The sequence below is a fragment of the Anabrus simplex genome, chromosome 7 (genome assembly GCF_040414725.1).
Source record: "Anabrus simplex isolate iqAnaSimp1 chromosome 7, ASM4041472v1, whole genome shotgun sequence".
NCBI lineage: Eukaryota > Metazoa > Arthropoda > Insecta > Orthoptera > Tettigoniidae > Anabrus > Anabrus simplex.
Window position 1 is genome coordinate 259,485,940 of NC_090271.1, and position 14,512 is coordinate 259,500,451.

The following is a 14,512-nucleotide window of genomic DNA, read 5'->3' on the forward strand; positions in this document are numbered from 1 at the left end:
CTCTGGTTGGTGGAAATCAACCGTGCACCTTGTGCCAGAATGAAAGTGGGCGTGGTTATAATCACATCAGCTGTGAAAGAGCAAGAGGAAGGGGAAACATCCTCCGTGTGTGGGACAGAGAAAGTAAACACCCTCCATCCTGCTTCTCATACACATCCTTGCACTCAAATATTAGCCAGACTAGAAGACGAGATAGTAACAAGCCAGTGCAGGAGACATCCTCGCAGAAACCACCAACTTCAAAGCGGAACAACAAGACATTCGTGAACCAACACAGCCAACAACAAATATTAGGTGTTTATTAATACACTGATTAAAACAGTGACACTGGAACATTAACAACACGTGGTTTGACAGGAACTCACCACCATTACAACCAAGTTTACTGACGTATTTTGGAAGACTGAAGTTTTTGTGAACCCATAATTTACTATGTTGACATTCCTAATAGTTAAAAATATAAATACTTGAGTTTTCAATTAAATTTCATGTTACAATACTCTGAATTGTAATAATTATAGTGCTAATTTTAAAAGCAGTCCCTTGATTCTTCTGCAACTGCCAGTATTGAGTGGTGCGAAGTGCTCACGTGAATCAGAAATAAATCGTGACTGCTACAAGCAAATATTTTAAGGATATAATTCGAAATGAGACAAAACACGTGTTAGTAATTGTGTGTTATTTTGAAAGAAGAATTCCTCCATTTACTTTCACTAACAGCGATGTGACACACGGTAATGCAGTGTTGAGTTCACTAAAATGGAGCAGATGGTACGAGCGCCTCATAGCAGTTCCCTGACTTCTGTGACCCCTTTCTCCATAGCCGATATCCTGATGACCCGTGGGAACCAGCACCATCAAGACCAGGCACTGGACATGACTCGCAAAGCGCCTTCTAAAATTCACGGTGAGTCATTTCAGTTACCGTAGCTGTTTAGCTTTTCTGTACATTCTAACAGCAGTAGTACGATAAAATGTACATATTCCTAAGCGAAACTGTTTTTCTTTCCAGCAAGTGTAGGCCTATCTGCTGTTGTTGGGGAATGGAATCATTCCACTAAAAGGGATGACAGTTCTCTCTTCCTCAATGGTCTCTCAGAGGCGACACTTAGCATGGTCTGTTATTTCTTACACTTGTTCTGGAATCCTCATTTTTATTTTTCCTGTCCGGCATCACTTGGTACAATAGACTCTCTTTTCCCTTTCGAGATCAATGGCGTTAGATTTACAAGGCCTACGGAGTCTTTCTTTGGCTGATGCCTTCATCTTCGAAGGGCTGAACCTCTTTTACCTTCTAATTTAGAAGGGATGCAGTATTAATCACAACCACCACTACTATTTCGGGAAAGACAAGTACACGCCAAATATCCACAAATGGCACATGAATAAATTTAGTCTTCAAAATAAGGATATTAAATTTACATATCATTTTTGGAGATGAAAGGGGAATTGAGAACTGTAGTTGTTTCCATAAATACACCGTTACTATTCCGGTAAATAATAATAATAATAATAATAATAATAATAATAATAATAATAATAGCATGGAGGAGAAAGTTAGGTTAAGAGGTGTGGTATTAAACGTGGCTATAATGTTAGTTGCAAATAGAGGTTTGTGAAGGAGCTAGTCCACTAACAGATATTGGTAGATTGTACCCAGAATCTCGTCATGTGTAGAGGGTAGAATGGGGTGGGGTGGGTGGGGGTTGAGGTCTTTTTTGATAGTATTTATACAAATGCTAATGACCGGTATTTTAAATAACTTTTTCTTCTACAATTTCTCCTACATGTTTTATTGTTTAATGTTATTGTAAACCAGATTCATGTTAAGTGAACATTTACAAAACTTCATTTTTATATTTTTAGCACTCAAAGACACGTGTGTTTACAATGGTGTAGATTATTATTATTATTATTATTATTATTATTATTATTATTATTATTATTATTATTATTATTATTATTTTATTATTATTATTATTATTATTATTATTATTATTATTATTATTATTATTATTATTATTATTATTATTATTATTATTATTATTAAATGAACTGTCTAGCCGAGGCGTAAAGGCGTGCTCGGATCACCTAGAACAACGTGGTTTCGATTCCCCGTCGGGAAGTCAGAAAATTTAAGAAACAAGATTTTTTGTGTTTTGTTTTTACTATTTACTTTACGTCGCACCGACACAGATAGATCTTATGGCGACGATGGGACAGGAAAGGCCTAGGAGTGGGAAGGAAGTGGCCGAGGCCTTAATTAAGGTACAGCCTCAGCATTTGCCTGGTGTGAAAATGGGAAACCACGAAAAACCATCTTCAAGACTGCCAACATTGGGGTTCGAACCCACTATCTTCTGGATGCGAGCTTACAGCTGCGCGACCCTAACCGCACGGCCAACTCGCCAGGTGTTTTTAATTTTCTTTCACTTCTGGAGCGACACATGGCCCCACGGTTCACCAAGTCTTCATAAAATTCCTCCTGTGAGAAATATCCATACATGTGATATGAATAGTCTAAAGTTAGAATTAAAATTAGCAGGATCTATATTAAAAATGACTTAGCTAACAATTAGTATAGGCCTATGTCTTTGCTGGCGAGACATAGTGTTTACAGTCCCCTATGTCTTCTGGTATGGGCTCGAACAATTTTGTTACTTTCATTGATCTGTCTCAGTCTTATCCTTGGCTTTGACAATATGAAAGTGACTGAGATATTAGCGATGCTAGTAGCCTAATGCCATTCCTTATGCAGCCAGTCTCTGCTATGAATGGTGTGAATGGATCGGTTGTAGCGTGCATTTCAGTGGGCTTGGCAGCCTGATATTTAATAGCAACTTAGCCTCTTCAGCTAATGGTGGATCTGTTGAGGATCCAACCAGCCTTCGGGATGAGGACTGAACACACGTTCGATGGCCTGATAAGAAAAACCTCGTATCTCCCAATGATCTTCCTATCCATTATTTTCCTTAAGACTGGTCACGCCTAGCAGCCACGTATGGATATGTAGTCCATCAGAACAATTTTCGTTGCGTTCATTTTCCTATGCGATAGTGAAAAGAAAAATGAACCTTAAATACGTTACACTGTAGGAGTGGGTAAATGCGTCATGGAAACATACATTCCAATAGTGCGGCACGGCAAGGTTCATTTTCCTTTACAGATCGGCATAGGAAAATGGACCCATCGAAAATTGTTCTGATGGACTACATATTCATATGTGGCTGCGAGGCGCGAGGAGTGTTAAGAGAAGTAATGGATAAAAAGAGCATTTTGGGTTACAAGGTTTTTTAATTAGGCCTACAGTCTATCATTCTTGAAGATGGCAAAATTCAGATGGAAGGGCAATTCAGGTACATCCACTACCACCCCTGCCTGCCGTAAAAGACGACTAAAAGGATAACCTAGGTGCTTTCACCTTTGAGGCGTGGGTTGGCGACCATTCGTCCCATAGCCGAGTCTGGCCTTGCTTCTCTTATTTATGTCAGGCTCCTTTCCGTCATTTCTCCCATCCAACCTCTCTTGGTCAACTCCTGTTCTTTTACGACCCCAATAGTATTGTGTTTGTGATACCTGGAGAGTGTTTAATTGTCCCACCTTTCGCGGTCATTCCCTTTCGTTTGCCGATACCTTCATTTTTCGAAGTGTCGGATCCCTTTAATTATTCTCTCTGATTAGAGTTAACAGAGGGCGGTTGTCCAGTTGTACTTCCTCTTAAAACAATAATCACTACCACCACTCTTCAAAGCTTACAAAAATCTTCCTCTTCTTCTCTGAGTAGGGTATAAAGAAGCTGATGATCACAGCACATCGCTTCTTCTGACAACAAGTGATAAAATTATCCACAGTAGCATAGCGAGAGCAACAGAATTTGTCTAGGGAGAATATGGAACTCGAGCTGTATTTATTTTGAACATTCAGCGAAAAAAATAATTAGGCCCCTACAAAATAAAATAAGTTAAAGTAAACTCGCGTCCTCATCCCGAGGTGGTACAGCTCTTTTCAGATACACCCTCCCAATGGAGCTGAACTGCATATACCAGTTTAACCAATAGGCCTACACCAGACTCCTGGAATTCTTAAATTTTTGTCTGTGCAAGGAATCGAACCCGAGTCTCCGAGGACGGCAGCTGACAGTGCAAACCATCACACTACAGAGGTGAACATTAAATAAGTAATGACAATAAAAGTGTAGGCCTATATACGGCATGTGTCTACCACTTAGGCCTACATCCGTTCCTGATACGAGTTCGGAAGTGATAATAAAACTGAGTAGGCCTGAATATAAAAAAATAACTAGATCGCGGGTTTTTACGTGCTATTTTTTAATTAAGGTGCCTAATTTAGGCTCTTAAATTTGAAAAAGAAAGTTTCAAAAATAGATTTCCGGCATCTTCAATTTTACTCATTTTAAAAGCATTTATCAATTAGAACAACATTTTTATTTTGCTAACTTTATAATAACACTTTAGAAGGAAATATAAAACAGATATCACTCACCTCTTTGTTGCAGTATAATTTTACCAACCTATGTGAAGTGGAGAAACACCTGTACCTTTCAATTAAAGACGATTTAGAAGCTGACACTTTCTTGGTTTCACTCGTGACGCTGACCTATATAGGATCAAATTTACTATCCGTACCTTATTGAACATCATGATCTCACGCAGTACCGTCGTTCTGAGTAACTTAGTATCCTTGCAGAACGTATTATGTATTTGAACAAAATTTTATAAGAGTACTAAAAATCTGAGTAGATTATAGCGAAACCAGACAAGAAACCACGAAGCAGTAAAATAGTAGTTGTTTTTCGTAATGAAATTGCCCATGAACCACGGAAAATGAGATAATTTCAAATTGGTTTTGCAAATATCGGATAAACATTAATGTGATTTGATCTGCACAGTAGTGTAGCGGGATATCTTACCATTTCATTGGATTACTTAAATTACGGAACTTTATTGTAACTGAAGGAAGTAATACTGTAGGCCTATATTATAAACTAGCTGATGTACCCGTGCTTCGCTACGGAATTCTACATTGTATACGGAATTCTAAAGTAGACGTTGTGAGCAAGATTGTATTAAATTGCATAGCTCTTAACGTTCCCGTAGAAACCCGACGGGGAAGTCAACAAACATCTTTTCTCATATGAAGACTGAGTTAAGGAATTTTCACTGTAATGGTAGACCCGCTCGCATACCATCAGTCACAATCAGGTTGGGGAGTTTTCATTACAATGGTAGACACTCACTCTCCACCTGCCTTTTTACATCCTCAGAAAGACTACCTTAGTGGTTTTTCCAACTGAAATGAACATACATTTGAATGACGTCAGTAGGAATGGTGCGATTAAAAGCAATACTTTCATATGAAATACTTGATCAAATGAAACACCACACATTTTCTCACTTTTAACGAACAGGACTGCACTGCCGATCTAACATACCAAAGTTCCAGAGCTGGAATGACCAAGCCGCAGACAGCTGTGATTCGTGAACACTCTTCGTCTTTTAACAGCGGGAAGAGGGTCGAATGATGGAGACTCCTAGAGCAAAAACTATGCCCTTTTACTAATCTGTTTCCTAGGAGTACCCGATGAGTCGGAAAATATCAATTCACTACACTGGCGGCGGAAAAAATCTATGTGACTTGGAGGCAATTTTTCCTCCAAGCCAAAGGAGAAACCCCCATCTTCACTGATAATTTGGAATAAAATGAGTGTAGAATTTAATAAAAGTGAAGAGCAAGAAGCTTTTCTTAAGAAACGGCTCTTTTTAGGGTTGAATTTGAGACATTTAGTGAATTGTGGTGCTATAATTTGTAATAGGTCTAAATTGTTTCTAAACCAAGCCATACTACTACTACTACTAAGTCAGCCTCTGCCTTAATTCTGCACACTGCTCATTCAAACAGCGCGTCAGAGTAGGGATCGAATAACGGGAATGCTATGAAGAATAAGTGTGTTACGTACCAGCTGTATCAGAAAATTTATGAACCAGAAGAATGGCCTCCTAAAGAAGAAAGTTTTCTAACTCCCCGGCTATTTCCCGTCAATATTCAGTCAGGGTAAGCCTCCGTGGCTCAGACGGCAGCGCGTCGGCCTCTCACCGCTGGATACCGTGGTTCAAATCCCGGTCACTCCATGTGAGATTTGTGCTAGACAAAGCGGAGGCGGGGCAGGTTTTTCTCCGGGTACTCCGGTTTTCACTGTCATCTTTCATTCCAGCAACACTCTCCATTCTCATTTCATAGCATCTATCAGTCATTAATGAATCACTTTGGGAGTGGAGACCCCATCGTACTAATAGCCTATATATGATTCATTCGTTACATCCCTGACCCGGTCAATGACTGGAAAACAGGTTGTAGGTTTTCATTTCCATTCAGTCAGGCTATTATACTCGGTACGCAGAGTAATCCCATCTATCGGAGTTGAGAGGTAGCATAGGAGACAAATAACATCACAACAAACATTGACCAATGTAATGTTATTGTTGATCAATGTTAAGCGCTTTCAATATTGTAGGCCTTCACATTAGTTTTCTTCCGACTCTGAAATACCACTCATCATGGTACGGTAAACCTGAATAAAACATAAATGATCGGAAATTGTATTTTCTCTAACTTTTGTTATGTAGTAGGCCTACTTTTCGACAGGACCAAAATTATAGGTATTTAAAAATTTAATTTTAGGCGCCTTCCCCTAAACTACAATTTCATCCAGGGTGAATAAAATTGTGTATAGCTTAGACTGTATTGTCTTATTCCCCAACTCTATATACTGATTTTCATTAAATTCTCTTAACCCATTTTCTCGTGGCTCGGCGTCGATATGGACTTAGCAACAAAAATACAAATTCATGAATATCTGTGTTATCATAGCCGGTACGGTAAAAGTGTATAAGACATAAATGGTCGAAAATTTAATTATACTCAACTTTGATTATGTTGTATTTATCGATATGACCACTAATAATATAAATATTTGAGAATTGCATTTTAGACCTTCCCCTAAACTACCATTTTACTCAGCGTGAATAAAATTGTTTACAGCCTAGATTGTAGCGACTTATTCCCCGACTTTGCATACCTTTTTTAATTAATATAGGACCACTAATAACAAAAATATTTGAAAATTAAAGTTTAGGCCTTCCCTCAAACTACTATTTCTTTCAGCATGATTAAAATTATTTGTGGCTTAGATTGTAGCGACTTATTCCCCGACTTTGCATACTGATTTTCATTAAATTCTCTTTAGCGGTTTTCTAGTGATGCGTGTACAGACAGACAGACAGACAGACAGACAGACAGACAGACAGACAGACAGACAGACAGACAGACAGACAGACAGACAGACAGACAGACAGACAGACAGACAGACAGACAGACAGACAGACAGACAGACAGACAGACAGACAGACAGACAGACATTACGGAAAAGTAAAAAGTGTATTTCCTTGTTACTGTGGACATGACCGATACAGAAATACCATTCTTTTCAAATTCTGAGCAATGTACAGACAAACCTCTTATTTTATGTATATAGATTAAAATCTGTGCAAAATTACAATGGAAGGAATTTCCAATGTATCCAGTGAAATAAAATATCGTTGCTATTCGGGCAAAAGGCGGTATTTCCCAATGTTCTTCCCTTCCATTATTTTCCTTAAGACTGATCACGCCTCCCAGGCAAATATGGATATTTAGTCCATTAGAACAATATTCGTTTTCTCCATTTACCCTTCGTTTAATCTTACCGTACCGCACTCTAGGAATGTATGTTTGCATGACTTATTTACGCACTCCTACAGTATAATGTACTTAAGGTTCATTTTCCTTTACACATTAGCATACGAAAATGAACACAACGAAAATTGTTCTGATGGACTGTATATCCATATGTGGCTAAAAGGCGTGACCAGTCTTAAGGACAATATTGGATAGGAAGAGCATTGTGAGATATAGCCTAACCTTTTGCCCGAACAACAACGATATGTCCTTAAACACAGTAAAAAACAGCTTGCTTCGGTCATTTTGGTCTACAAAAACGATTTGAATCAACAATCACTTTTCAAACCTCATTTAAACCAGGAAACCGCACATTTGGACAACATTTTATTTACGCAGCCTCAAAGAGATCACGACAAAAAAACTACACGTAATCGCATCAAATTCACTTTTTTCGAGGGTGGATATAATACGCCTACGGTTTACATCAACACTCCCCATTTAGCGCATTATTACATATAATTTTAGCTGAACTTTTACTTGTAGAATTCACATGTGTAACGTACGGTGACAATTTTACAAAATAATGTATTACAATGAAGATATATATGTGGGCTCTCTAACCGCTGTTTCCATAATAATATGCCCTGAAATTCAACATAGGGCCTACAATTAGTGATTTGTTTTACACTTACCTCCCAGAAACTACAATATATGGAGTCTGAACATAAAACTTATGTACTATCTTTCTGTTGTATTTGTAGGCTGAGGATGACTTTGAATAAAGTCAAAACTTTGAGTTCACGAATTGGAGTAATTTGTGGTGAATTCTTCACCTTAAACTTATCGTATCGTAATAAGGAAAGATATTCCTGTTCTTTTATAGAAAAGATTGGAAATGCTTGGGAACAAGGAGGGATGTTCTGAGTTTTGATGCAAAAAAAAATGTAGTAAGTGAAAGAACAAACAATATTATGTAACCTTCATATAATGTTTCACAGATTTTGAGATGTGCGAGAGCCCAAGTTAAGTAATGAGTTGTCTCCAGTTATTTCTCTAAAGGCTAGTACACACCTAGCGACAAAGTCGCGGGACATTGTATGGGGACAGTTGCGAGACACTGTCCCTAGACTGTTGTGATACAATGTCCCGCGTCCACATCTGTAGAGCACCACACGAATCGGCGCGAAATGGCGCAAGAAATTGCTTTATGTGCTTTTAATGTTGTGAATCTTTTTCTCCATCTCGTGAATGGACATAGTGAACTTGTTAGCCGGAGACTCCATTGCTTCCCTCCTTTTGTCTCTGTTTTTATACCCAGTAGACATAACATCCAAAAGACAAGGAAGGGTGTGCAAATCCTCAATGATTTTTAGACAACAGAACACGAAACACAACACCAACACGTGACAGCTATCTGCACACTGGTATCGCGTGTCCCGGGACTTTGTCTCGCGACACGTCCAGACTACATCATGTTGCGCAACATTTGTATCATGTATCCCATTTCGAATGGGAGACCTGCGACATGCAACTTTTGTATCGCGACAGTCCCAAACACGGAAAAAATGTCGCAGGATATCCCTGGAACTTGACGCGATACACGTGTTCCGCAACTTTGTCGCTTGGTGTGTAACTTACTAGCCTTTAGATCCTATATCCCCCTTTTTCTTTTAGGCCCTTCTTGGACAATTCTTTTCCTTCCCTGTGGGTGGGGTGGGGTGGAAGAATGCATCCACGGTAGTGTGGTGAAGTGGAAGAGTGTGTTGGTGAACATGGGTCCCATAATTGAGTCTGACACTGCTTCCACTTACTTGCACCTTCATCTTCCCTGCCCAATCCCCATTGATCAACCCCTGTTCTCCTCCTACTAGATCGCTATTAGGTTTCCAAGAGCTAGGGAGTCTTTCATTTATATCCGCCTGTGGGTGGGGGTGGTAGAATAACACCCACGGTATCCCCTGCCTGTCGTAATCGGTGACTAAAAGGGACCTCAGGGGCTCTAACCTTGGAGCTTGGGTTGGTGACCGCCGGGTCCTTCGCTGAGTTCTGGCATTGCTTCCACTTACTTGTGCCAGACACCTTCATCTATCCTATCCGACCTTCCTTGGTCAACTCTTATTTTTTTCTGACCCCAACGGTATTACATACGGAGGCCTAGGGAGTCTTTCCTTTTCACGCCCTACGTGGCCCTTGCCTTCCTTTAGCCGATACCTTCATTTTTCGAAGTGTCGGGCCCTTTCCATTTTTTCTCTCTGATTAGTGTTATATAGAGGATGGTTGCCGAGTTTTACTTCCTCTTAAAACAATAATCACCACCACCACCACCACCACCACCAATTTTCATTTATACGTCCTTCGTGGCACTTCCCTTTCTCTGAATCCTTCGTTCTTTGAAGAACCGTATCTCTTCTACTTTTTTTCTCTGATTAGTGTAAAGAGAAGATTGTTGACAATTTGTCCTTCTTCTTAAAACAATCACCACCATCACTTTTCGAAGTGTCAGACACCTTTCTCACTTTTCCTTCTGATTAGTGTTAATAGAGAATGATTGCCTAGTTGTAGGCTACTTCCTCTTAAAACAATAATCACCAAAACCACTCCTGGCACTACTTCCACTTACTCGTGCCAGGATCTCTCTTTCATCTGCACTCTCCAACCTCCCTTGGTTAACTCATGTTCTTTTCCAACCCTGACGATATTTGGCATCAAGGCCTAGGGAGTCTTTCATTTTCACGCCCTTCATGGCCCTTGTCTTCCTTTGGGGGATATCTTTATTTGTCGAAGTGTCGGGTCCCTTCCATTTTTCCTCCTCTGATTAGTGTTATATAGAGGATGGTTGCCTAGTTGTACTTCCTCTTAAAACAATAACCGCTACCACCACCACTGTCCTCATTCTCGAATTGCTGAGCTTCATTTTTTCTGTCTTCTAATTGAAGTGGAAATGTTTGTCTTGTACTTTCTCTCAGAACAATAGTAACCCCCATTACCTCCCACCTCGTATAATGATGACGACGTGAGAAGTATTAGGCCGCAGGTAGGCCACTGTACCCTTGGAAAAGGCAATTCGGCTGCAGTACATACAATAGGCCTATATATATATATATATATATAAGTTATAACTTATATTTTGTCGGAATCGTTTAGAGATCATTTTTGTTTCTTGAAGTGTTGATTTCTATTTCTAGTTTGTAAATACCTGTACACACATCTCTGTATGCCCATAGGCCTAGGTCTATTAATTTCAGTTGATATTATTCATTGAACATAGCTGCCTCTGCGGATCAGTGGTAGAGTGTCGGCGTACAGATCCCAAGATAGCGGGTTCAAACCCAGCAAAGATGGTGGGATATTTGAAGGGCGGAAGAAAGTTCATTCGACGTTCCATGTCGTACGATGTTGGCATGTAAAAGATTTCTGGTGACACTTTTGGTTTTTACCCGACGAAATTAATTAAACCTTAGCCATTGGCGCCGAAGAGATTTTCGGTTTATTCGGTCTGTCATTTAGTGGGCCTAGAGAAAGACGGAACGTCGAAATTGACAAGTAGACAGCCAGATGGCGTAGCCGAGGCCATACGATTATTATTATTGTTATTATTGAACATGAACTTTTCTGAGATTCAAATTCTTAAGATAGATCAGATAACCCGTAGTTTTCCTTCTTAAAACAACAATCACCATCACCATTTCAGCGTCGAATATTTAGGCCTATGAGGAGATTGTAAAGTAATATTCTTTGTCTGTCCAAGGAGGCACAACTAGGTAATCCTTTCCGAAAAAAAAATAATTGGAAATAAAACAATTAAAATAAAACAACATTATTCACTCAAGGAAGAAATTTCGAAATTATAAAATAAAATAAAAATTGCATAAAAAGCCGTTAAGGTCACTAACGGATCAAAAACGGGGACCTCACGAAAAGAGGCCGTAGTTTTGTGTAGGCTGCGGATAGGTCATTGTAGATACACGGACTCTTACCGCCTAAAGGGTGACTACCCCTGTGTTCTTGTGGTGCCAAATTTACGTGGCCCACATCCTCACAGTTTGTGCCGATCTCTCTGGCCTAAAGCGGTACCGCGGTCTTATGGGAGGGGGCGGTAGAGTAACACACAGGGTATCTCCTGCCTGTCGTAAAAGGGGGACTAAAACTGGTTTCAGAGGCTCTGAAATTTGCTGCGCCGTTTGGCAACCACGGGGCCCTTAGTTGAGTTCTGCCATTGCTTCCACTTACTTGTGCCAGGCTCCTCACTTTCATTTATCCTGCCTTGGTAATCTCTTGTTCTTTTCCGACCCCGACGGTATTAGAGCACTCGACGCCTAGGGAGTCTTTCGTTTTCACTCCCTTCGTGGCCCTTGTCTTTCTCTGGCCGATATCTTCATTTTTCGAAGTGTCGGATCCGTTCAATTTTTTCTCTCTGATTAGTGTTACATAGAGGTTGGTTGATTAGTTGTACTTCCACTTAAAACAATAACTACCACCACCACCACCACCACCATGTCTCTCCGTGAGGGCCGAAAAGAGGACCGTTCTCAGCTTGTTCGGATTTCGGATAGCTAGTCACTTCGATTCCCAGGATGTCAAGATGGTTCGATGTAGCTGCGAACAAAAAATCCTAACGGGTACATCCATAGGTCTAGTGGGTAAAAGTGCCTCTTCCTTTGCAGCTTAATCCGCAAGTTCATTTCGCGCAATCCCAAAGTAGCTTTGAAGACGCGAAGAAATGATTTTGGAGCTATAATCACATATCCTGGCTAGAATGTCGTGAATCTGCTGCACCACTGGCGTTCTGGGAAACAGGTGTCAATAGACTGCAGAGAATTGAGCGAGTCGCTACACATGAAAAGTTGTTTCTCTCGTTACCCATTCCAAACTGCAGAGCTCCTAACGTGGCGAAAAGCTCCAGATTATACATGCTACAGACACTCCAGAGCGAGATCTTCATTCGTACATTATATGTGACGAAAAAGCAACCCACACTTTCTCCGTTCATAGAACCATACGTGAAGATATATCTCGCGGACGGATACTGGTGAACGAAGTCCTTGAAATACATCCGATGAACAGAGGCATCCGCGTTCACCTTGGAACTAAGGAGTAAATCTAGCCGTATATTCGGTCGTGGAACTAATGACGGAGGTACCTCGCTGGAAGTCCGCTCAAGACAACCACAGCTGGACACATCTAACTCACAACACAAGCTATCAAATCGAAACCCAACCGGCCGTGTGGCATTCGGCAGGTCTTGGTACCTGTGGTTGTATTGGGTACTAAAGATGTATTGATAGCTTGGATGTAGTAACATTTCACGAATTTCGGTAGCGTACATGAGGCGTAACGGCTGCCTTCTTATTCGTAAAGATGGAACTCCTGCTTCAGCGAGTAGGCAGGGTATGGTGTTAGTACGGAAAGCTCCCTCGCCTGCCTAACTTCACTAAGGTGAACACGGTCTAAAATGTTAAGCGTAGATATTGATGCTGAACCATAAGCCCCACCACCATATTCCATTCGGGAGGGGAGAGTTACCGTGTAGAATCGTAGCAGCACCGTGCGGTCAGCCCCCACGACGTGCTGCTGATAAACTAAAGCATGTTCAGCCTCTCCATGCAGGCAAATTTCAGCGGACGGATGCGGAGCTGCCACGTTAGTCTCTTACTAAGTAGAAACCCCCTAACTGCTGGTGTCTATCACTGATAAAACACTGCTTCGTAAGCGGAGCTCTGGTTCAGGATGAAAAAGCCGACGTCGGAAGAAGTGTAGAACTGTGGTTTTCGCAGATGAAATTCGAAAAAATATTGAAGAGCCCATTTGTCGAATCGGTTAAAACTTTGCTGTAGCAGTCTGTCAGCAAACTCCATCCTTTTGGAACTTTAAACGTAGAGCTAAATCGTCTCCATATATCAATAGAACGACGGAGGGCCCCCCAGAGCGTACTATGCCGTTGATGGTGACTGCGAACAGCGTGACACTCAGTACAGATCCCTGTGGTACTCCATTTTCTTGAACGTATTATTGAGAAAATGCATTCCCTACTCGGACTCGAAATAGCCTACAACGGTCATTTGTAAAACATATTGTCCTATAAATATCCAGAAATTTTAAATCTCTGTCTGCCTTGGTAACATATTACAAATCCCTCGTGCCATTGAGAAGAAACACTCCTTCACTCCATATTCTGTTGAATAGGGCGAAGGTATCCTTGAACCATCGATCACTCAACTGTTTAAGCATTTGATTTTGAATTTTGTCCATTTCAGGGGGCGTATCCCTGCACAGCGATAGTGAAAGGCTTAATATAGGTATGCGAAGCACTAGAATGGGGAGAAAAGATACTCTGTCTCTGATTCGCGCTGAATAGGTAGGGATCCAGAGCTGGACGTATCTGCAAAATGTAACGCGATGTGATCAGCAATGACTGAAGGAATCATAACTACATCTCCATTAAAGGAAATTCAGAGGGCTGAGGGCAAGTTCTGCACTCCGAAAATTCGGCGGAGTTTTATCCACACTTTTGATGACTGAGTAAGTGCTGTAATGGAAGACACATACTTTTTCCATGTAGCTTTTTTACTTTCTCGAATGAAAAAATGGGCCTTAGCTCGCAGACGCTTAAATGCGATATGATTGGCCATCGTTGGATTCCGACGATAATGCTTAAAATCGCCTCGGCGATCACGTATGGCTGTTACACTTTTGTCGGTTCACAATGGAACCTGTTTCCGGCGAGGGATTCCAGACGAGGAAAAAATGCTTTCCTCTGCAGCAGCCAGTATTCCAG

The 14,512-nt window shown here is 40.7% G+C and overlaps 1 protein-coding gene across 1 annotated transcript in view; it reads left to right on the forward strand.

Moving 5' to 3' along the window:
* Positions 1 to 541: 541 nt before the first annotated feature.
* The window catches only part of LOC136877098 (homeobox protein Nkx-3.2), a 73,902-nt gene continuing 59,931 nt past the window's right edge, over positions 542 to 14,512 (forward strand). Inside the window, exon 1 of the mRNA XM_067150914.2 lies at positions 542 to 907. Coding sequence (XP_067007015.1) covers positions 760 to 907 — 148 coding nt within the window. The 5' untranslated portion in view covers positions 542 to 759. The remainder of the gene's footprint in view (positions 908 to 14,512) is intronic.